The 25844-nt window shown below is 40.8% G+C and overlaps 1 protein-coding gene across 5 annotated transcripts in view; it reads right to left on the bottom strand.

Annotated features, from left to right (window-relative positions):
* The window catches only part of PHC2 (polyhomeotic homolog 2), a 150880-nt gene that overhangs the window by 74276 nt on the left and 50760 nt on the right, over window positions 1-25844 (bottom strand). For all 5 annotated transcript variants that reach the window (XM_033922373.1, XM_033922376.1, XM_033922377.1 and 2 more), the window contains 3 exons: window positions 18201-18362; window positions 15740-15817; window positions 12809-12979 (listed from right to left, as the gene is read on the bottom strand). In XM_033922373.1, the coding sequence (XP_033778264.1) occupies window positions 12809-12979; window positions 15740-15817; window positions 18201-18362 (411 nt within the window). The remainder of the gene's footprint in view (window positions 1-12808; window positions 12980-15739; window positions 15818-18200; window positions 18363-25844) is intronic.

Genomic DNA, 25844 nt, shown 5'->3' with positions numbered 1-25844 from the left:
CAGCGGTTTACATTCTGAATTATATTAAATAATAATAATGAGGACTTTGTACAAATAAGAGAAAGAAGAGTAATCTTGAGTTCAAATTGAAAGAAAGAGGAGAATAAGAGCAGAAAGAGAATCAGAGCGTAGGGAAAAATAAATAGATAAATAAAATATTAATTAGATTTTCTAATAAACTGGACAGATCAATCAATCAATCAATCAATAATAACAAAACCAAGTATAATAAAAAGAAAGAAAATGACTTAAAGAAGATCTCCAGAGGTTAAAAGGAAGTAATAATTGATTGTTGGAGCCACCATTAAGGACCTGTTTTACAAAGCCACGCTAGCGGCTGCAGCACGGTAACGGCCTCGAAGCCCATAGAGATTTAAAGGGCTTTGGGGCTGTTGCTGCGTGACTTTGTAAAACAGGCCCTAAAAGCCTTTAGCTTTTTCCTTGCTCTCCTCTTAATAATTTGGTCCACTGTTTAAGACCACTCCCTCTACAGATTGTTGAGGTCTAAGAAGGATAGAACCTTTTCTTTTATGCTTAATTAATTCTTAATTCTTGTGATAGTTAATTATTAACTGTTTTTCCATTTCCGTTTTTGCTGCTCAAGTTGTAATACTTGTATGTTATTTCAAACGTAATAAATAAAGAATTAAAAAAAGAAAACAAAAATGGGGAGTAATTTAAAATCTGTCATTAAGGCAGCTTGGTCTCCACTGCAGGACAACTTCTGCAATCAGGACGGCAAGGAAAGACGCCACTGCCCCAGGTCCAGGAGAAGCCAAAGGCAGGATAACTGAAGAAGTTCACAGAGGCAGGAGGGGCCCAACAGCCGAAAGCAGCAGGTTAAGAGGAGGACTCTTCAGTTAGCCGCCTCTGACAGGGTAGAGTACTGGAGCAGAATTGAGGCAACTTGTGATTGTGGGGAGACATAAACAGACTATCTGAGGCATTCCCCATAGTGAGAAGATGTGGCGTAAGACTTTGGAGTTGAGAATCCATTCATGGAGCTGAAGAAATCTGCTGAGTTTGTCAGCTAGAGCATTCTGTTTCCCATATGACATTGAGAAATATGTTTCGAGGAATTGCCCCGTTCCAAATGTGCTTGGCTTCTTGACTCAGAGGAAGAGAGCCTGTTTCCTCCCTGTTGATATAATACTTGGTTATTTGATTGTGTGAACAAGGAGGACCCGATTGAAGAGATGATCTTGAAACATCTTCAGAGCATTGCTAATTACCCATAACTCTAACAGGTTGATATGAACGCCTTCTCTTGAGCAGACCACATACCATGAGTCCTGAGACCATCTAGGTGAGCTCCCCAAGCATACATGGATGCATCTATTGTATTTTGTGTCGTGGAGGAATGTAAAACAGCAAGCCTCTGGAGAGATTTATCAGATCCAACCACCGCTGGAGATATTGACAAAGAGGTGAGGCCAAATTGAAAATCTTGCCTCACCAATCTACTGCATTTCTTTGAAGAGGTGAATGTGGATAAAGGTGAACCAAGTGATATTGTGTATCTGGATTTTGAAAAGGCATTTGACAAAGTACCTCATGAAAGACTTCTGAGGAAATTAGAAAGTCATGGGATAGGAAGTAATGTATTCTATATAAAGGGTCTATCTTCCTTGGAGCTATAGGAAGAGTGAGGCGTCTCCAAGTTCTTAAAAACAGCTTCCTTAAGGAGATTATGTAGAGGCAATTTAAGGAGTTCTTTAGGAGGTTCATCAAAGTCCAATGCCTCTCAAGGAGCTCTTGCTCTGGGCTCAAAATCTTGGTGACTAAATAAAAAAACTCAATGGTTGCAGCCTAAAAATAAATCAGTAAGAAAACACAGAAGAGAATTAAAATTAAACGTTATTTTCTTTTTTTCCTCAGGCCTTCAGGCCTTAACGTTTAATTTTAATTTTTTTAAAGGAAGAACCAAAGCAAGAAACTATTATTAGTAAAGAAAAATAAAGAAAATTGAGCCTGAAGGCAAAAAATACATTGGAAAGGCAACATGATTTGGACAGAGTCCAAAACACAATCTTTTTGCTCCACAGAGAATGAAAAACTGAGGAACCATGAGCCGACATCGGCAGGAAGGCAGGAAGGCACTCGCGTGTGTGCTGTGCGAGCAGTCTCAAAGATTCTTAAGAAGTTTAAAGTGACGGTATACTTTTAGCACTATCCGTACCAGACTCCGTGGATGATGTCATCCACATATGAGAATAAGCTGCCTGCCTATCCAAGGATAACACAATTCTTTAAATTACCATTCCAAAGTCTACAATGAGTCTTTTTGATTTTTTTATTACAGTAGCACTTAAAAGTTATTGTCAGTCATTGAAGGATAATAGTGGGGTGCATGTTTTTCTATGGTAGCAATGGGTTTATTTATTTAGAAAATATGAGAAGATATTGGAGGAAAGGGGCTTGCTGGTAACAAGATGTAAAAAGCAGTGGGGAGTTGTTGATCATTATTTGTTGATTGAGACTTGAGAGGTTTTATGGTTCTCTTATTGTAAATTGTTGTGTTACCGTTTTGTAATTTGACTTTCAAATTAAATAATCAAAATATTTAAAGAAAAAAAAAAAGCCTATGCCAAATCATCAGTTCCAATATGCATTCTTGAAGCTTCATGGTTTGTCCAGCTTCCTCAGCTTTCTCCATATCAGGCTCTAAGGGCTTGGGACTAAAGACAGCTCTGCCAATGGAAGACACGATTAAGACAAGACTCCTTTAAAAAGCAGCTGTCTACAAATAGTTCATGTCTGCTTCTGCTCTTTGAGCTTTCAGAAAAATCAACATGGTCTCCTACTGAAGTTATGGTGCTACTGCCTCCACTTAAACACAAACAAAACACTAACCACCCCCACAAATAAATCTCCCAAAGAAAATACACACACACCCCCTCTGCTCAATTAGCCCAGCCACTGCAGCAACAGCTCATTGCTAAGGGTCACAGATGGTATCTTCCTCTGAAACCCAGTATACATGCACACACTGTTTAGCCCACTAGGTGTCACAATTATAACTGAAATAGCTGAACCTTTTCTCCTTGCCGAGTCTTTATCCCTGCACAAAAGCCCAGGGACTGGACTCAAGCTTTTCTCAAGATTTACTCAGCTTACCCCAGCTTTGGGTTGAAAGCAGTAAGCTCTGCACTAAACACCTGTGCATGGCATTCCAATGCATGCACTAGAACAAAATGCAAATTAGCACAGAAAACTATGTATACTGCTGCAGTAATATACAGCCATTTGCTGCATCAGAAGAGGATAAGCAGAGATTCGCTTATATACTGACAGGAAAAGAAACTTTTTAAAAAGTCTGAACTTCTTGGACTACTCTACCCAATCCATAGAAACATGATGGCCCATCCAGTCTGCCAAAGAGGAATCCTACCCCACAAAAGGTCCCTGGTGACCATCACCCTCTGACACCACAAAATTCATGGATGACTCAAGTGGTCCCCATACCTACCACAAAGGGTTCTCTGGTGGCCCAAGTGGCCCTTTTGCATCTCCCATTCCCCTCCATTGACCTCACTAAAAGTACACTTGGTGCCCAAATAGATTGCCCCCCACCCTAACTCTCTCAGAACTTCGATGGCAGGCAGGAATGGAGTCCATTTGCTCCTGCCTGTCCACCAGCATCCTGGAAAATGGCAGCATCAAGACACACCACATGGATCAGTCTACCAAATAAGACTACCTACTTCCTTATTTAGCAGACAGACTGCAGAGTCTGCCAAATGGGGCAACAATTCCTATTTTGTATCAGTCATTGTTCACTGCTGGCAAAGATCTTGAGAGACCTCAGTTACCTGCAAGCAGGCACTGTGAGCCAGCAAAATTGGGTGTCCGATTATGCCCTAAACTACCTTTCATTGAGCAGAGGCAATATTCAGGATGACATTTCTATAGGCAGTAACTGAAAAGCTACTGGATGTTATTTTTGCTAAGTTGACACACAGCTTTCTAGAAATAGAATAAGAATACCATATCTTTTATTTCAGTCCATGAAAATGCATATGGAAAAACAACTTGAAAGCTTTTGAGCAAGTTTCAAGTTTATTTAAAATTTCTTATATCACCTAATCAGACTTCTAGGGGTGTACAATAATAAAAGATTGTACAAATACAGTAAAACAAGGTTTATAAAATTAGCAATGTAAGACATCACTAGGGACTAACGCAGACAAAAGGGAAGTGGGTAAGAACTACAATATTTGGAGAAAAACAAAACAAAAAAGGGACAGACAATAGGTGGGGAAAGACTACAGTGGAAGAAATGTATTTAGTCCTTAGATAAACACTTATTAACCCTACCATTCAAATGGCTAGGGATTGCCTGGCAAACATAAAGTCATAGCAAATGATTTGGGCATTAGGTCTATCCAGTCTGCCCATCCCTGGCATCTACTATCCCTTCCTTTCTCTCCCCTAGAGATTCTTTGTACCCGTCTTAAGCTTTTTTGAATTCAGATGCCGTTTTCATTTCTACCACCTGTTTTATGAATTCACTACCCTTTCCATGAAGAAGTATTTCCTCAGATTACTTCCAAGTCTGTCCCCTTTCATAGTCATCCTATGTCCCCTCATTCCAGAGCTTCCTTTGAATTGAAAGAGACTCCCCTCCTGTGCATTTATGCCATTTAGGCATTTAAACATCTCTATCATATCTTCCTCCAAAGTATACATAAGCACTGTGCTGTTTGATTTTTAATATTTGTGGCATCACATTAGTCTCTCTCTGGCCTTTTCACAAAGGTACAATGTTTTAAAACATTGCAAGCCAATCAAATTGCAACTTTATCAATTAGCATCCAAAACTATTTTAACTAACAAGTACCTGGGCAGTAGATCCTCAAAATTGATTAAAAAAGTGGGATCCAAAGCCAACCAAATGGCTCAATAAAAGTGCCGAACCCTGGATCGATCTCCAGGTCAGGTCTTCTGGTTCCTGGCTTGAATAAAGGCCTGTGGAGGCAGAATACAGTGTCCCTGTGAGGTTGGGAGGCTGGGATCATGGCCACTGCTATACACACTGGAAAATTCTGTAAGTGGGCATCTAACCCTGAGTTCTTTATATGGTGACCAAATTTGGGTCCACTCCTGAATAATGAGCTCAAAACGATAAATAATTGAATGGGTTCAAATCCTACTCCTGCCACTTCCACTCCTTGCAACTTTGGGCAAGGCGCTGTATCTCTCATTGCCTCAGATACCTACTGAAATTGTAAGCTTGTACCTGAATTCTCATCACCACTGGACAGCACTATAAAAAATACTTTTCTACCAGCACAGAAATTCGATGAGTACCCACAACAGCTGAGCCACTTTACAAAAGTAGAAACGTGTTGGAGGAAAGGGTGCACAGTTCTGGCCATTGAAAGCTAGTCAGAAAGGGTCTGATTCTATAAAAAAACAAACACCCAGGTTAGGCACCTAATTCGGTGTGATATTCGATCTAAGCACCTAACTTATATTTTTTTTAATTGGTTCAATCGGTGCTGTTAATTGAATAGCACCATTAAAAACCAATAAAAAATAATTTTTGCGTAGGTGCCTAACTTAGGAAGTTGTTATGTAGGCATTTACGCAAAAAAGTAGGCATGGTTAGGGGCAGAGCTTGGGCATGGAATAAACTAAGTGCCAGTATTTTAGGCCAAAAAAGCCAGTGCCTAACTTGAGTGTGATTCTATAAACAGCACCTAACTGATTGACATGTGGTAGATAGAGCTGCCTGATTCTCATCAATTCACCGATTCACTCTGGCTGAATCGATTCGTTTAAAAATTTTAAAAAAAATTCGGCCTTTCTGATTCAGTGCTCCGATCTCAGCTCCTTCTCTCCTGCAGCAGCAACAGGACCGTGATCGGAGTGATGGTGCAGAGGAGGCAGCTGTAAGAGCAGAGCTTCCTCCTGAAACAGAGCCATGGGAGCAGGCTCCTGCAGCTAATCTCCCACCAATCCGAGGCGGGCAGCTATGAGCCACACATGCACAGCAGCAGGGGGCTGACAGCCGCAGGCATAGTCATTGGAGCAGGGGGATACGGGGGCCCTGACTCCCCCCCCCAAAATTGTGTCCTTTGGTTTCTCCTCGTTCACTCCCCTGCGGTCCCCCTTCCGCACTCCTAGCTTTGCCTTACATGCTAGCACTGCCAGCTGGTTGGCTGGCCAGTTCGAGTCGCTTCTCTGTGGCAGAATAGAGAGGGAGACGAATTGGCCAGCCAGCCAGCCAGTAGTGCTAGCATGTAAGGCAAAGCACTGCTGATTGGGAAGGTAGGAGTGCAGAAAGGCCGTGGGGGATGGAATGAGGAGAGAGAGACCAACTGTTGGGGGAGGGAAGGTAGGAGAGAAAAGACTGGATTGCAGGGGGGGAGTGAGTGAGTTAGAAAGGAAGGAGACAGATACCTGATCAGGGGGGAGGGGTGTGTGGAGGGTAAGACTCTACAAAGGAGGGAAGGAGGGAGGGAGACAGACCCAGAGAGAGAGAAGTAGGGAGAGACAGAGAGAGGGAGGGAAAGAGATGGTAGACAATGGGAAAGAAACAAATGTTGGATATGGCAATGGAAGGGAAGGCACAGAGATGGAAGATGGATGGTGAGCATGGAGAAAGAAGAAAATGTCAATTTGGCAGGAGAACCTGGTGAGCAAGTTAACAGAAGACAAACAGAAACCAGAGCCTGGATTCAATATGATTTGAATAATAAAATGACCAGAAAACTAAAGATACAAAATAATAATTGTATTTCCCATTTTGTGATTATAATATGTCAGATTTGAAATGTGTATCCTGCCAGAATAATCCAATCAACTGAAGACAGGGTAATGCAATTTAAATAGGAGATAAGTAAAGTGCTTAAAGTCCAAACTACAAGACTTACTCCATCTTATATATATTTATATGGGCTAGTCTAGTGATCTAGGACAGGGGTAGGCAATTCTGGTTCTCGAGGGCCACAGGCAGGTCAGGTTTTCAGGATATCCACAAAGAATATGTACGAGATGGATTTGCATGCACTGCCTTCTTAAAATGCAAATCAATCTCATGCATATTTATTGTGGATATCCTGAAAACCTAACCTACCCGTGGCTCTTGAGGACTGGAATGGCCTACCCCTGATCTAGGACCTAACAGAGGAATACAGTGGAACCTTGGTTTACCAGCATAATCCTTTCCAGAAGCATGCACATAAACCAAATTGCTCGTATATCAAAGCGAGTATCCCCATAGGAAGTAAGGGAAACTCTCTTGATTGGTTTTACCTCCCCCCCCCACGAGGCCACCTGCGCTGCTCCCCCCTCCCCCCGCTCGAAACGGCATCGCTCCCACCCGCGAATGCCCCCATGAGAACGAGAGCCAGAAGGCCTTGAGCATGCGCAGATGCTCAAGGCCCAGCCCAGGCAAGAGGCAGGATCTTCGTTGACTGGCACCGGCACCAACCCACAGGACGTGCCGGTGCCAGATGGAGTAAGGGGCTTGTTTGGGCGGGCGGGGGATGCCACTTCCAGCATGGGGGTGCGACGCTGGTTCTTGGGGGGGGGGGATTGTGTACTTGCAAATTGCGAGTCACGATTTGCGAGAACGTTTTGCTCATCTTGCAAAACACTCGCAAACCGCGGTTTGACTGTACTTTTTGTTTGTTTTGTTTACACCACAGCACTGGTTTAGCACTGGTTGGAGAGGGCAAAAGTGGGTGGGGTAGATGAAGAGGCTAAAATAAACCTGCCAAGACGTTTGAAAAAAAAAACACCCGATTGGATGGGAAAATCGATTCTATAGGCCAAATCGAATCAAAACTTTTTTCCCTGAATAGGGCAGCACTAGTGGTAGGTGCTGCTTACCTTCTGATTTAGGCGCTGTTTATAGAACCAGGTCCAAAATGTATCATATATTATAAAGTATCATCTTATTTTCCTCTCTTACCTTACTACTACTACTTATCTCTATAGTGCTACTGGACATACGCACGCAGCACTGCACATCAAAACACAGAAGAGACAGTTCTGCCTTGTTTTATATTCCAATTACCCTGAACTCTAATTCAACTTGTATCCCCCCCCCTTCACCAAACAACAACGATGATGTAGAAGAGGGCCCAGTTCTGTAATTGTGTGCAACCAGACATGAAGTTCAAAGCAGCCAGCAAAAAACAGCACCTAGGAGAGCTTTTAACGTCTGGTTACGTGACCCTAGGACAGAGGTAGGTAATTCCGGTCCTCGAGAGCCACAGGCAGGTCAGGTTTTCAGGATATCCACAATGAATATGTACGAGATGGATTTGCATGCACTGCCTCCTTGAGATGCAAATCTATCTCGGTGCACTTAGCCAATAATTATTTAATTGAAAATTAGATGGAAGGTGCCAAACTTGGTGGGCGCCTACCACTTTGAGGTACATGTCTATTCTAAGGCGCCTACCAGAAAGTAGGCGTAATTAGGGGCAAATCCTGGGTGGATCTTGAGTGTGTTTAGACTTGGGTACTAGTATGTATATGTGCCTAACTTAGGTGCTCTCATTTGGGCCCAGAAAACCCTGGCATCAATAGAATGTGCCTAAGGTTTTAACACCCACCAATGCCTAAGATTGCTTTAGGCATGATTCTATAAATGGGACAATTGACACTTGCACTCCTCAGTGCCTACAAGTTAGGTGCCTTTTAAGCAAGGAATATTGACCCCAGCATAATTAGAAATGAGCAATGTATTACATCAAATTAACCCCTCCCCCTTTTATGAAGCCGCATTAGGCTTTTTTTCCCTATGAGCGTTGGAGCTAATACCGCTTCAGCCAGTGATAAAAAGCCTTACGTGGCTTCGTAAAAGGGGGATAAATGTCAGATTCCTGACCTTTTAATTATTAAGAACCCCATCCTCAACACCTTTGAGAAATTAGTGGCAGTTCATGGACATCCAGAAAATGGAAGAGTAACCCAGGAGAAGATCCCTGACAGATGAGTAAATTAAAACATTTACAGTCCAGTCAGCACTGGCTACTAGTACAAGACACCTTCGTTCACCACTGCTGAATTTATGTATCAAAGACACTGAACAATTTGCCTTTTTGTTCATAGTCCAGGCAGCATATATTCCTTTAAAACCCAATATTATGAAGAATTAAGCTTATCTACATAAAATATATATGTTAAAACTCAATTTCACTATTACTTATGTTCCACAAACCAAAAGCTCTCATTACATTTTATTACCGCGTTTCCCCCAAAATAAAACAGTGTCTTATTTTAATTTTGGGTCCAAAAAAAAAAACGCACTAGGGCTTATTTTCGGGGGATGTCTTATTTTTCTCATGTGCAATGATCATCTCTCCCTTCCTTTCCTCCACCCCAATTCTTCCTCTTTCCTTTCTCTCCCCCACATATGCATCTTTTCTTCTCTCTCACCCATCCCCTTGTGCCTTCCTTCTGCAGCATTTTTCTATCCCTCCCTCCCATCCCCCCCCCATGAAGCAGAACCCTTACACAGCATCTTTCTATCCCTCCCTTGCAGCAGCACCACACTGACCCTCCCACCATGAGACCAACATACCTCCATCCAAACAGCAGCATCAGCAGCACTCCAAACAGGCTGCTTCTCGGCCTTCCCTGTGCTGTGTCACTGATGACATTTTGTTATGCGTCCATACCAGGCTCTGTACATGATATTGCCCACATGTGAGAATATGCTGCCTGTTGTCGGAGAACATAAGAACATAAGCACTGCCTCTGCCGGGTCAGACCAGGGGTCCATCGTGCCCGGCAGTCCGCTCCCGCGGCGGCCCCCCAGGTCCATGACCTGTAAGTGTTCCCTACCTAACCTAAAATGTCCATACCCTGTTCGCTCAATGTCCTGTAAGGTAAACCTTTATCTGTACCCTGTTATCCCCTTCGCTTCCAGGAAGTCATCCAGTCCCTTTTTGAACCCCAGAATTGTACTCTGTCTTATCACCTCTCCAGGATAAAATTAGCTCCTTATCTTTGCTGTATGAAAAATGATGACTTAAAGGCGCTGCAGTATTATACCAATTATTAAAAAAAAAAAAATTAGACTGGAATCAGTTTTAAAAAAAAAATCTGACTAGTAAAAAAGCATGCACACCAGCTTTTGAAATGTACTCTGGCTGAAACCCTGTGCAATCCGAAAAGCAGAATCTCAGCCTTTGTATCCGATTATCATTTTTCTCCAGGATGTCTGCATTTCAAAAATGTACGAGTGAACAAACATGCGATGTCCTGGCAGTGAACGAGAATGCTTCTGAAGTGGACATGCCCATTTACAGAGGCATGGAGCACCAGGGTGTTTTTCTATATACGGCAGGCATCACGGAGAATGGCACATACCACATATCAATCAAACTTAGGCGCTGTTTGTAGGCATCACGATCAGCTAGGCGCCTAACTCTAGGTGCTTTTTATAGAATCGGGCCCAAAATGTGCACTTTTTCTAACTAAACTTTATTTTTAACCAGATATACCCATGGCGAGACTGCAACCAGTTGGAATGCAGCTGTCAGTGTGCTGGCATTGCATGCGTTTCACCTCATTTGCATGCATAGATTCGAAGCGGATTGCAGGAGAGGTAAGTGAATCAGGCCGGATGGAAATTTGATAGTAAAGGGGTTCGCAAACCGATCGGTATGCTTTGTGAATCTAGCCCAAATATCTCAATATGTATACTTTGGAGGAAATGTGGGAGAAGGGAGATATGATAGAGACATTTAAATACAATCTGCAAAAAATTGTTATTAGCCTAGTGGTGGGGATACACCATGAAAGTACATTTATAATAGGTGGAGAAAAAGCCTCAACTTATCAACAACATACGGACGGCAATCCAATGAGTTCTTAAGCTAGTCCTGCTCTGTATCATAGGCAAAAAACTCCACACGTTTCAAAATGTAACTTTTCAAAACAGGACCAAAGCCACCACTGTGCACAGGGAGCCAGAAAAAGAACAAAACAGTTCACTTATCTTCTGACGATGGCACAAACAGCAGCGAGTAGATCTTCCTGCTTTAGCACTTCTCACGCTGACAAAAGACAAGGAACTGGATGTCACCAACAAGGCTCTTGTTTCGCCGAACAGCTGCGTCAGGGCAATCACATTCTCTCCTGCTCCGTCCACACACGACTCAGAATGGTGCTGGAATTTATACTTCCGGGTACATAGAGGTCACTGTCAAAAAAACTTTATTTACTGGAACAAACGATCTCACCATCAGTAGAAGGCACACCATTCTACTTTCTGATTAAGTCCATTAGGCCAGATAGTTTTCAAAAAGAAAATGGACTGCTGTTCCCATTTTGAAAAATTACATTTTGAAACGTGTGGAGTTTTTTTTGCCTATGATACAGAGCAGGACTGGCTTAAGAACTCATTGGGTTGCTGTCTGTATATTGTTGATAAGTTGAGGCTTTTTCTCCACCTATTATAAATGTACTTTCAAGGGGTATCTCCATCACTAGGCTAATAACAATTTTTTGCTAATTGTATTTATATTTTGTTATTGCGATTTGGATTCTTGAGAGACATTTAAATACCTACGTGATGTAAATGTGCACAAGTCGAGTCTCTTTCATTTGAAAGGAAGCTCTAGAATGAGAGGGCATAGGATGAAGTTAAGAGGTGATAGGCTCAGGAGTAATCTAAGGAAATATTTTTTTACAGAAAGGGTGGTAGATGCATGAAATAGTCTCCTGGAAGAGATGGTGGAGACACAGACTGTGTCTGAATTCAAGAAAGCGTGGGATAGGCATGTGGGATCTCTTAGAGAGGAAGAGATAATGGTTACTGCAGACGGGCAGACATGATGGAAGATAAAGCCAAATGGCCCATCCAGTTTCGATGTAGGTGTGTTTAGGCGCCATTTATAGAATTTGGCCTTTATTGCCACTCATTTTGTAGGGGGTGTCATGTGTTTTTCCTGAACTAACCAGTTAGCATGCGGTAATGAAGCAGAACTCTCCACCCCTCAGATATGCCCCTCCAAAAAAATAAATTTTGAGCAAGCGCCCATTTGGCATCCTGTGGAACGCCATTTTAAGCTCTGTTAGGAACACATTAGAACCTAACATAGCTTAGTAAAAGGGCATTTAAGTAATAAAAGTCACTCCACTGTCCAAAATCTTGAGTTCCTGTTGCGGGTTGTTCTATTACCTACAACTCACAGATGCTCAAGTGCTGCTGGTTAGCTCACACCTTTTTCAGTGTGTATTTGAGTTATGTATGTATATATACTCATATATACACACACACACTAGAAAAAGTTAAGCGCTAAATCCAAAAAAACTAATAATTTTGTACAACCTATAGAAAACTGACTAGAAAGCTCAGGATATGCTTATACCACATGTAAGTTATCAGAGGACTAGCCAGCACCAAACAATGAAACTAGTGCTAGGTAAACTCCTGACAAAAACACAGCCTGAGCTTTGTAATCAGTTTTCCCCCAGTAGTAACAAATTGAAGCAAATAGTCACAGAATGGCAGCATGAGTACTTTTGATACAACTTATTACCAGAGGGACATTTCCATGGCAGCAGCTAAGATCATAGTAACCTACTAGATATCAGAAGAAAGGAATAAAAAAAAAAATATCACCCACTATTTTTAATCTCTTGCTCCTGTTCTTGGACACTGCATTTAACAAATAAGATGATTATAGATTGCCAGATAAAGAAATGAGCAGATAGCTCTGGTTGGACTAATAATTCATATACCAGCTTTATATTGCAGCAAGAGATCGTTCTTCCACTACATCCTGCCCTTTCAATCTACACTGTCCCAGTAAACAAGAAGCATGCAGAGGACACTTACCATCTGGGCACGAAGGTACATCTGTGCCTGGCTGGCTGTCAGTGCTGGCGAAGTAGCATTCCCTAAGAGCACAGCCTGCTGAGTGATCCCTGAGGTGGTGGCGGTAGCAGAATTGACACTCTGAGCTCGACTGATTAGCTGGGCAGCAGCAGGGGATGCAGCCAGGTTAATCTGACAGAATGCAAAAAAAAAAAAAAAAGAAACAGAAATCACTTCAGATGCTAGAAAAAAAAAAAAGCAATTTCTGGGTACTTACATTAACTGAAGCTTCCATTTTAGTAACTTTTCTATAATTTATTTGATCTAGCAATTTTCCTCCTACTTCCAGCTTGGTTAGAACTAGGATTTAGTCCTCTGAAATTCTGGGATTTAGGATTTAGTCACATGAAATTCATTTGCAACTAGCTGGGGATTTGTTTCCCCATTTTTATATCCTTCCTCAACACACTTAAGACTAGTAACAGCAGTGAAAGTCCTCAGCTAAGACCAGATAGAATCATGAAAATCAGGGACCCTAGAGTTCAGCCACTAGGGCAACCCTTATGCAACTATCAAAACCTCTTACTTTCCGCATCCACACATCCCATTCCAAGAAACTCCAGGGCATAGAAAGCCATCTGTGCCACATACATACATAACTTTTAAAGACCGATATGTACTATATTCCTAGATCAGGTTGGTGCTCCTTTTGCCAGCAGAGGATCTGGGTGGGGGTGGGGGTAGGGCAGCACTTACTGAACACATTCAAAATGCACTAGTACCAGTTTTCAGAGTGGTGGCTCCTGGCTTATTATAAACCAATGAAATTTCATTTGTAGCTTTATAAGGTTGTTAAATCTTATAGCTAGAAAAAATAAGACAATAGATTATGTTATTCCTATTTTGTTTGATCTTCATTGGCTGCCACTTTAATCAAGAATTATGTTCAAGATACTGTGTTTAGTATTGAACTCTTTAAGGACAGGTGCTCCTAAATATCTTTCAGAGATGCTAAAGCGGAATGCTCCTCGGCACTCACTATGTTCTTTTCAGTGTCAATTACTACAACTTCCCTTATTGTTACAGGTTTATACTGTTTTATGGAATGCCTTATCTACGAAAATAACAGAAATTTCTAGCTATCTTAGTTTTCATTAAGCAGTAAAGACTTGGCTTTTATCAATTCATTTACCTAGGGTTATGTTGTAGCTTGGACATCCATCCTAAGGGAGAGCCCTTAGGCATCTGGGCCAATCAGAGCCTTAGGCCCTTCCCGTGCGAATCCCAGGATGTTCCGGGAAGGGAAAGGCTCATCATTTTATAAGAGGCGGGCCTGCCAGTTGGAGCAGGTAAGTGTCCTTCCAGCTGGACTTCCTGAATAAGGTAGGCAGGGGCAGGGTGTGTGTGTTTGTGTGAGTACTCCTTACACTTTGCTTGCTGCATTATTAGGAATGGCCATATTACCTGAAGCTGATCCACTGTAACTTTCACTTCTTAAGGAGGTGGGGAAGAGTGAGCGACCACTGGACAATGAAGAATGGGGGTCATGCTTTCATCCTTCCAGTGGTTAGCTGTTCAATCATGGCATGATTGAAACAGATTTAGACAAAAAATGTCCTTTATTGCTTTGGATGTTTCTTTCCATTTCATTATTGCTGAAAGATAATCTAATTTTGGGACCACTCTAGCCCTGTCCAAAATATGCCTCCAATATGCCCTCTTACTATCTGGATGAACTACAGTGTAAAATGTCCAAATTCTGGCTTTTAAAAATCATAATTTGGATGTTTTCAGCACAGGGAATTTTTTTGGCCATTCTGAGGCATCTACTTCAAAAATGAGCGTTTATTGGACCTGTACTTCAGAAAATTGTTCAAACCTTTTTTTAAGCCCAGCCATAATACAAACATTGATCTTCTTATCCAATGATAAAATCCAGAGTAAGAGTTGAATGAAAAAATGGTAAAATATGTTCTAAATCTGCTAGCTCAGTGTTCTTCAACCACCGGTCCGTGGACTGGTGCTGGTCCACAGAAATTTTCTGCCGGTCCACAGGGCCGGCACGTCCATCAGGCCCAAGACTGTGTTCTTCAGCCGCCAGTCCACGGTGTGATCAACATGGCATCTTCAGTCCGGCTCCCTGAGTGCTGCAGTGCACAAAGCTGTGGGAAAAGGCTCCTACCGCGTGTCCTGAGCCTGAACCCTTTTCTCTGACACCGCATAGTCAGAGGGAAGGCTTCCAGATGAGGTGCGGGATGCGCGCGGAGCCGCTGCCCATAGTTTTGTGGCACAGCATGGAGGGAGAGAGACAATAACGGTAAGGGGAATGCTTTTATTTATTTATTTAGTGATCGATTTACATCTTCTGTCTGTTCAGGAAGAAATGCATTTGTTTCTTTTCCTCTGAGCTTGTACTGCTTGCAGAGTCTTGCATCTTAGGGTTTGTTTGTAAATATAAGTACTTTTAGTTTTTGGTCCTGCATTTGCATGGGGTTATCTGTTTTCTGGTAAGAATGAATGTTGAAAAGCATACAGTGTGCTTTGTGTATTTTAATTTTGTGGTTAACCATTATGTGTTGTTAATACGATTATATTGTGTGTGCGTGTATATATGGAAAAAATTGTGTTACAATTAATACTATTATGGGGCGGGGTCTGGGATGGAGAATGGGTGGAGATGGGCATGATTTAGCCCAGTGTTCAACAGCCGCTCCGTGGACCGGTGCCGGTCCACAAAATAATTATTATATTTCCGCCGGTCCATAGGTGTCAAAAGGTTGAAGAACACTGTGCTAGCTAGTTAGTTTTATGGAGGAACTGAATGGGTGAATAATTGTTCCTCATCACTTATGACGTTGAATGTGAAAACCTCTCCAAGAACACATCCTCCAGCAATGCTTGGCTGGATTATTGATGTGTAGGAGACTAGCCATACTTCTCTGTGTTACTTACTGAAGGCTGCTGGGATGCGGATGGCTGGGACACATTATTGCTAGGAGATGCTCCTTGCCTGTTGGCTGCCAGACTTGCCTGAAAAAAACAAAAACCAAACACGAAACATAAAATAAATGAACAATTTCTATTTTTCAAGTAAGACTGTAATAATAAAAGTACAGAAAATCCCAACAAAAACCATGATACGAATAAGTTAAGTTTCTTAAATAAATTAACTCTTTACTTTCATTGTTATAGTAGAACCAAAATTAGTTCCATTCCAAAAACTGCCTTAACAAGACCTAGTATAAGTTAAATAGAGTACTGAGTAAAAAATCATATTGATTCTGTTGTGTAATGTGAATCTGAAGTAAAAGTCTAAACATGCTGAATGCAGAGCTGCCACAAGAACTCCAGGATAAGGTTATTCAAAGGTACAGATTGGTAGAAAGATAAGAATAATTTCAATGTGCTTGAATATGCCTTGGAGCTGGCTTTGTAAAATTGAAGTTGGAACTTTAGACCATCTTTTATTTTATTGTCCATGTATTCAGGCATTTTGGATATCAATCTGGGATCAAGTTAACCTAATGATGGAGAGTCATGTGGCATTGTCCTATGACACAGTGGTTTTTGGAATGTGCATGAGGGCTAAATGCCAAATATCTGCAGCAAACAATAAATTACTGATGATTCTTACTGGTGTGGGAATTCAGCAAATAACGACTAATTGGAAAGACTGTTCTAGACTGAATTGTAGTTTTTGGTGGAACTCAGTATGCCATATGTATAAGATGGAAAGATTTCTTGCAGTACAGAGGGGGCATTTTAAAAGGTTTCAGGAGGTGTGGAGGCCATTAATTGAATATTATAATGATTAAGGTTTATTCTTTTTCCTTAGGGGATAATTTGTAGAAATGGGGGTGGGTGGGGGGGGGATAGGATAATCCAATTAAATAGCGGTATATTTCAACTGATTAATGGATATAAGAAACATGGTATATATGTATGAATAGAAAAGGAAAGGGGTAAAATTATTGGAAATATGTTGTTATGAAATATTAGGGGATATATGTACTATGATGAGATATATTTGTTGTGCATTAATGTATATAATAAAATGAAAAAAGAGTTTGAGGAAGAAAGGGTGGGGGGAGGGATAGGTTAAAGTATGATTAATTATATTAAGGAAGAGGGATGTCTAAGTATGTATATGTTTGGATAGATTATTTTATTGATATGGGAAGGGATGGGAGGTGGGTGGGGGGGAATTAAAATATGTATATAATAATATTGTGTAAGAATGTCAAATGAGTTATGTGAATTAATTGTAATAATATTGTACACTTGTTGAAAGAAATAAAAAGGAATAAAGATTAAAAAAAAAAAAAAAAAAAAAGAATATGCCTTGGAGCACTTGGATGCACTTGGAACATCGATGCAAAACAGAGTGACGTTTAGGAGCAGACTCCGAAGTAGTACCCTGTGGCCTTTGAGAGCTGTGATCGGGCTTGGCCTTTACCGATGAGGTCGGTGTGGATACTGGCATGGAGATTAGTTTGAACATGTCTCCATTTCTCTGCACAGAAAGTCATCAACCCTGGATCGAATATCCTGCACCGATACCTGAGACTGAGTGGGTATCAATGGTGCGGCAGGGTGTCTAGGGGTGGGAGACCTCGAAGAGGATGCACGTCCAGTAGGAGGCACAGCCTGCATTGAAGGAGAACACTGGGCTCCGTGGATGACGTCACCTACATGTAAGAATATGCTGCCTGATTGTCCTAGAATTTAATTATTCACTTAGTACAATTCAAAAGACTCTCAAAGTGAAGCGTATAACAAATTAAAATGCACAAATCCAAACATGATAGACTAAAATCGTTAATAGTATATTGGTGTGTTCAGGCAGAGTGCACCTGGAATCGTGAAGTAATTCACATAGCTTATAAAATACACATCTCTGCATGTTTACCTTTGTGCTTGAGTACGTGTAACGTACACTATGCAGCTTTTGGCTTTATGCGTGTTTAAAAGATAAGAAGCAGATCACATTAAGAGGCAATGGAGGGTTAAGTGGGTTAAAGGGGGACGGATTGGGACATCCGGGTTTTGCTTCCATTGAGAGCAACCAAGATGTTCATATCTTGTTCTCTATCTCTGTCTTTTATCTTTTCTTTCTTTACCATTTTTAATTCTATTTTTCTCAGGTACTTTAGTTAGATTGTGAGCCTTCGGGACAGTTAGAGAACTTCCAAGTACCTATCTTTATTTATTTTATTTTATTGTATCCTTATTGTAAACCGCTTTGAACCTCACGGTATAGCGGTATATAAGAAATAAATTAAATTAAAAAAAAATTAAAAAATTAAAAATTAAGTGCCCCTGAATATCAGCAAAATGCCCTGCACAAGTAATTTAAGTGGCCAGGTGCTTTGCTTTGAATTCCATTCCTGTAGTAAGTAGGTTCCTGGCTCACCTGTTGCACTGCAGCCAGGTTCTGCAGCTGAGCACTGCTGAGGTGCTGCTGCTGCTGCAGAGCTGCTGTTTGCAGCATGAGGTGTTGCTGCTGAGCTGCATACATCTGTTGCAGGTACTGCGCTGCGGTACTTGGCTGTCGATGTAGTGCTTGCTGTATCACCTAAGAGAGCAAAAAAAATTTAAGAGAGAGAGACATTTCATCTTTTCTCTTGGCAAGAATTAGTGTGAAGGAAATAAATTTGTCAGTTCCTATCAGTATTCAACAAAGTACTGTACTCCAGAAAGGTACTGTCTTTGATATCAAAGTTAGATATGCTACACAATGGGAAAATGATTTTAAAATGTTTTCAGCGAGAAAATGATTTAATATTAGTCCCCCCCCAAATAATAATCAATACCCATGAGTGTAGGACACAGAATGCACCTTCAAAATGTCAAACAGAATATTATTTCATACTGCAAAAATTATTGGAAATGAGACCAAGGTATGTCACAGATACAAAAATATCAACTGCATCCACAATGCATCATCCAGCCACAGCAGCTAGGTACAATGTCCACACTGAATAACTCTAAGCCTAAAGAGGAAGGATCCATGTTATCTCCCACTTCAGAAATTAAGAGAGACAAATATTTTGCCAAGATAGTGTCAATTGTTCTGTAAATGTTATTAGTTATATTGGTTATCTGCACCACTCAGTTAATTACACTTTAAGACTTCACTCTTAAGAATAGCCATAGTGGGACAGGTCAAAGGTCCATCAATCCTAGTATCCTGTTTCCCAACAGTGGACAAGCCAGGTCCAAAGTACCTGGCAGAAACCCAAAGCAACATTCCAGAGCTGAGATTGTGATGTCATAATGAATGCCTCATTCCACCAATGTCTAAGAGAACTTATCAGTGATGTCACAATGGCTTGCTTGATTGTCCTAACATAAGAATAGCCATATTAGGCGAGACCAATGGTCCATCTAGCCCACTAACCTGTTTCCACAGTGGCCAATCCAAGTCACAAGTGCCTGGCAGAAACCCAAAGAGTAGCAACTCTCTTAGATTACTGAACCGTGGATTTTAACATTATTATTCCAACCTGGACACAATGGGGTTGATATTCAGTCAGCATCACTCTACATTTTACTAATCACCCCTGGCATTATGCCCAGAAGTTCAATGCCGAGCCATGTCCGAGCTCGAGCATAAAATTTCTGGATTTATAAAGTCAGCTAAAGCATAACTAGTTAAATGTGATATTCAGCATTTAATAGGTTATGGGCACAGCATAGATAAGACTGACTTATGTGGCCCTATGTATGCGGTTACCTTAGCTGGTTAAGTTCTGAATATCTGCATTTAACCAGCTAAGTGCTGACCCTACCCCGGAACACCTCCAAATTAGCCAGTGGTGTTAGGCACTAGCAAGGAGCTGTTTCTATATAGAATTGCACTAAGCACAGACCTTTTAGGTGCTTATTTTTTAAGTGACATATATAAAATTATCCCCAAAATTCTCAAAGTTAGGAGACCTTAATACCTTCATTTTTGGGAAACGAGGTTCTATTAGAGCACTATGAATCTCAAAAATTCTCAACTTCCAATATTCCAGTTCCGAGATGAAAGCAAGAATGGCCACACGTTTTCTCTTAACAAGCCATGCTCTACAACAGCTTGGCTTTATTAACTAACCTTTCATGTGTATTTCCTAAGAAGTCAGGGGGGCTAACAGCGGGTAGATAAGGTTACAGACGTGTTTAACCTTTTTCTCTCGCCCCCCTGCTCAAGAAGCTTAAAGAACTCTATTCATAAAACATTTGGAAGGGTGCTATTTTGAACATCATTCCAGAACCTGCAACCTCCCTCCCCCCAATCCATCAGTCAGCTTGACGCACCCAACCACTCCTGCCGACTCCATACCATGGTGATCCATCACCACATAACAAACAGTACTGACAGGTTCCCTCCACTAATCTCTTCCAGCATGCCACAGAAGGGCTCCAGCCCAGGCATAAGTAAGAAGGGAAAATTAACTGGGAAAGTTGGGCTGGTAACAAGCAGAAAAATAATCACCGTTTAAAAAAAGTTAATAGATGCTGCAAGTTTTTTACTATTTCATATGAAAGTCATTCTTTCCCCTATGAATCAAAGAGGACCAAATTATTATTATTATAATATACCACTAAATTCTAAAATTTAGGTCAAGGCAGTTGACAATAAAAAAGCACTTCTTTCTGCAGGCTCAAATCCTAGTGTGACCAAGTTGAGTTGTGAGATATCTTACCAGATAAGACTGTTTGTTACAAGGTGCTAATTAGGCCCCCCAAATTGCAAGATTAGCATTTTCCAGCATCCAGACCTGCACTAAGTTCTGAGAACAAAGTCAGCGCTTAACCAGTTCAGCGCAATATTTGGCCCGTAATTGGGAAAAGAACACCTCATAAAGTTGTCCTATCTTTATGTGGTTCTTCATAGCTAGTTAAGTGTCGAATATTGCTCTTAACTAGTTAAGTACTGACTTCGCCCCCAGAATATGAGTTAGCCAACTCTCTGTACCCAGAAATTCAATGCCAGAATCTAGACATGACCTGGCATTGAATGAGAGAGCGAAATTATTAACTTAATGCCAAATATGGATACAAAGCAGAAAGTGAAGACGGAGAGAAAAACAGTCAATGGATAAGAAGGCCCTGGAAACATAGTTAAAAGCACAGAAAAATAAAGTCACCAGACAACAAAGGTAGGGAACATGATTTTATTTTCAATTGAAATGTATCAGTTTTGAGAATTTATATCTGCTGTGTATATTGTGTGTATATGAAATATGAATAGAAAAAAAATTGAATTACAATTAGTAAAGGGGCGGGATCTGGGGAAGAGCTTGGGAGGTCTGTGGTTGGGGGTACTCAGTTGATATTTGTTAGACTTCCCTGCTGGCATTTCAGGGCCTATCTGGAGGGTCTCTGCACATGCGTGGATGTCAGCGTGATGATGTCATGCATGTACATGATGTCATCACGGTGACGTCTGTGCACTTCTGGGTGCCTCGAGCCGTGACCACTACATTTAGTGTGCCCCGGCTCAAGAAAGATTTAGAGCAGTGTCTCTCAAACTATCTTGGAGAAATAGACTAGGATTCTCTCTTTGTTAGGACAACATAAAAATATCCAGAAAAAGATGTCATCTATGAATCTTCTGGATATGACTGGTTAGATGATCTTGAAAGGCCATGCATAATATCTTGGAGTGTTCATTAACAAAACATAAAATATTGGAGCCAGATATAGAAAGAGGTTTCTCCCAAATTTATTTCTATAGGGAAAACACTTAGTATAAACAGTTAAAATCAGGAAATGATAAATTCTATAAAAGGTTCAATAAATGTATAATGAGCCAATGGATCATAAAGTATCAATTCCTTAGTAGCACCTCTGTGAGAAGGAACATAAGAGTTGCCACACTGGGACAGAACGAAGTTTCATCAAGCCCAGTAGCCTGTTTCCAAAAGAGGCCAATCCAGGTTACAAGTACCTGGAAAGATTCCAAAGAATAAAATGGATTTTATGCTGCTTATCCTAGGAATAAGCAGTAGATTCCCCCAAGTCCATCTTAATAATAGCTTATGGACTTTTCTTTTAGGAAGCTTTTCAAACCTTTTTTTAACCCTGCTAAGCTAACTGCTTTCACCACAATGAATTCCAGAGTTTAATTACATGTTGAGAGAAGAAATATTTTCTCAGGCTTGTTTTAGCTTTATTGTGTGCCCTCTCATATTTTGGGAAAGAGTAAACAAGCAAATTCATGTCCACTCCATTCAGTTCATTAACTAGAATTACATTATTTCTTCACCAAAAATGCCCACTTCCTACTTTATATTTTAAAACATATTCAAGAAAGAATCTCTGCATGGTCTTTAAAGCTCACACACAGCAATTTTTATGTTTATCCCATGGCAAATCGCAACCCAAAAAGAATCTAGTTTTCTCCAGGACTGGAGTGCTAGAGGAGCACAAATAGTTAAAATATCAACAAGGAAAAACAGGAATGTGCATTCATAATAAAACAGCAATTCCAAAAATAACCTAAAACTATATAAAAAAAAAAAAAAAAAAAAATCAGATCCTAATGCCAGAATCTTAGAGATAGAAATGAATGAAACAAAGAAAAAAAAATTAGAAGAGGACATTTTGAAGACTTTCCTTTAATGCTACAGAAGTTTGAAAGGTACACCAACACGTTCTAGCTCTGAATTCCAGCTACAGGACACCATTAATACTTACTTATGCAGAGATTACTGTTTAATGAAAATTTAATCCCAGGAATAGTTAGCACAAACCCAGCCACATCCTTTATCCTTCTAGTTTTATACCAAATTTTATATTTCCCTGATCATTCTCAATTAGAAAAGTTTCTTTTAATTAAGTGAGTAGGAACCGGGTGAGGATCTAGGTAGGTTTTGTGGTTAGTGGGCTTTATGAGAGCAAGTTTGGTAAGAAGGAATTTTTATTTATTTTTTTAATTCTTATGATTTAGTTTGCTTTCTATGAGCTTCCTCTTTCTGCAATGACATGGACTAGAAAGGATTATTATTTCATTTTCTAATTTGTATTTTCTGTACATCTCAGTACTGCATTCGAATGGAATGATTCCAAAATAGAACAAAAAGGGAAAAGAAAGTGTGATGTACAATATTCAGGATTCATATGACCAGCATCACATTAGATAAAAATCCATCAGAGGAGAAGACAAACCTGAGGTTGCTGCTCCCTGGGACACCCAGAGCATGAATACAGCTGGCGCAGTTCAAGAGCAGGACAGAGCAAAGTACGAAGAGTGACCTCAGCACAGAGGACAGCAGTCTCCTGAGATGGTCATGGTATAAATACAGCAAGATTTGTCATATTTAGGATATACGGAAGTCAATTACAAGTAACAGAGCTACAGCACTGCGATTGTGATAGGATCAGGCATAAAAGATATTGTCTTACCACTCTATTAGAGCTTCACAGTAATCCAGCAGTCATTGAGCCAGTCCAATTGCAACCCTACCCTGCTAAACCCGATGTGCCTGGTAGAGAAAGTCAAATTCTCCTTTCACACTTAAAAGATCACATTCAACTCAAAATGGAGGAATTTCATAATCTGTTGCAAAGAGAAAACATCTCTGAACTTTGCTAAGGCAGACTCCAGCATCCCTCCTCTCCCACGCTGTTCATTCAAGTGTTGCTTTGACCACTCCTGTGAGATACACCTTCCTTTCTTACGATTGGTTGCAGAAAAGCTGCTTTCCACTTTAAGGGCTAAAAACCACCGATGCTTCTTTCAGCAGTTACAGCAACATGCCCCAGACCTCCTCCTCCTGTCCGTACAAAGCGAGACAGCTCAGTGCATGTGTCTACAGAGATAGGGGCTGGAATCCTATTACTCAAATGTTCCAGGACCGCTCAAAGACAGCCTTCCTAAATACAAGCACAAATTTGTCTCAGCAGGAAAATACGATATTGCCCGTCAATCCTACCTTCTGCTTCCTCACATGGGCTCTACAAGAGGGGAAACACAAAATTCTGTTATCTATTTGCCGTTCAACCAACGACCAATGAAAATATCCTTCTGATGCTAAACATGAAGACCAGCAAATAACACTAGCGCTGGAGTCCCCAAACTTTTAAAGAAAATAGCCACACAGGACAACCCAAATCACCTCAATTTGCTGAATTTCTAGCAAAGTAAAATCCCCTTGTGGGACAGAATCAACAGCAGACAAGAAAAACAGGACAGGACAGTGAAAGAGTTCATTGGGCTGCATCCAGCCCACAGTGGAGGCATCAAGGGTACATGAACAAAATAATAAGACTGTGCAAGCAGGCAAGCTATTTTATAGCGCAATCTCAAGAAAATTGAATGCATGGTTCAAATGTTTTTTGGAAGAAGGGGAAGAATACAGACACAATAGATCTTACAAGACATGTCTTCCTATAAGAAACTAAGCCAAAATACTAGAGATTAAAAACCAACAACAAAAAAACCTAGAGTGCAGAGCACAGCTCATGGAATTCTTTCTAACCTCTGCATGTTGTGTTTGAAATATTTTAACCATTATATATCTGTCAGATTTCATAGATTTTACAGTTTAATTACAGGTTACCAATGTCTCAAGGCAACAGATCTCCATAACACTTCTCCATAAATAAATAAATACAAAATTGGTAGGTGGTAGTACACATAGAAACCACTAGCAAACAGTTCAGCCACTAGGTGTCGCCAAACACAGCAACAATTAGAAAGCTATAAAGTGCAGTCACTTGGTTTTAGATCAGTGCTTCGCAAACTTTGCCAAGGCGAGATTCCTAGTGTGCCGTAAGACACTAGCGAGGAGGAGAGGCACCAGCTGACTGCCTCAGGGCATGCCTCTTGCAGCGAGAGGCAAACAGATCTTACTTGTAGTGCAGTAATATTGTGAGCAACCCTGAAGTGGATGAGGATGCAAAACTGCAATAACAACAGAAGAACATAAGAATTGCTACTGGGACAGGTCGAAGGTCCATCAAGCCCAGTATCCTGTTTCCAAACAGTGGTCAACCCAGGTCCCAAGTACCTAGCTAGATTCAAAGTAGTAAAACAGATTTTATGCTGCTTATCCAAGGAATACACAATGGATTTGCCCCAAACCATCTCAATAATACAATTTTTATTTGTATACCGCCAATACTTCCATGAAGTTCACAGTGTTTTACATATGTAATTATGGTGATACAAATTAAAAACAAGTATTACAATATTTAGGAATTATTAGTAACAAATTCATGAAAGAGATAAGTCCTTGGGTCTTTGAAACATTTAAAATTAGATTGCTGGTTAATATTAGTTAATAATGCTTTTCACAGTTTTGTGGTAAGAGCTAATAGCATAGCTGGTTTTAAAAAAGGTTTGGACAGTTTCCTGGAGGAAAAGTCCATAGTCTGTTATTGAGAAAGACATGTAGGAAGCCACTGCTTGCCCTGGATCGGTAGCATAGAATGTTGCAACTCCTTGGGTTTTGGCCAGGTACTAGGGACCTGGATTGGCCACCGTGAGGATGGGCTACTGGGCTTGATGCACTGGTCTGACCCAGTAAGGCTCTTCTTATGTTTTTATACCCATGTGGAGTTAAAAATTCTATTGTATCTAATGTTCCTAATGACTGGATACCAAAAAGTATAATTGTTTTTAGGTTCAAACATGGATTATTAGAAAATCTAACGAGATGTGGCATATCATCTGGAGCTTCTCCAAACCATATTTTAAATAGAATACAATAGAATTTATAAAGTATTTTCCCTTCTATAGGTAAAGCACAGTTACTTACCATAACAGGTGTTATCCAGGGACAGCAGGCAGATATTCTGACATGTGGGCGACGTCCACCACGGAGCCCCAGAACGGACAGTGCATCACCACTTTAAGAACTTAAGAAAGTTTGCGAACTGCCCACACCACACATGCACAAGTGCCTTCCCACCCGACGAAGGCTCGTGGCTCCTCAGTTCCGTAAGCAAGCTAAGAAGCCAACCAGGGGAAATGGGTGGGTTGTGAGAATATCTGCCTGCTGTCCCTGGATAACACCTGTTATGTAAGTAACTGTGCTTTATCCCAGGTCAAGCAGGCAGCATA

The sequence above is a fragment of the Geotrypetes seraphini genome, chromosome 15, assembly GCF_902459505.1.
Source record: "Geotrypetes seraphini chromosome 15, aGeoSer1.1, whole genome shotgun sequence".
NCBI lineage: Eukaryota > Metazoa > Chordata > Amphibia > Gymnophiona > Dermophiidae > Geotrypetes > Geotrypetes seraphini.
This window is presented reverse-complemented; position numbering and strand designations above follow the sequence as displayed.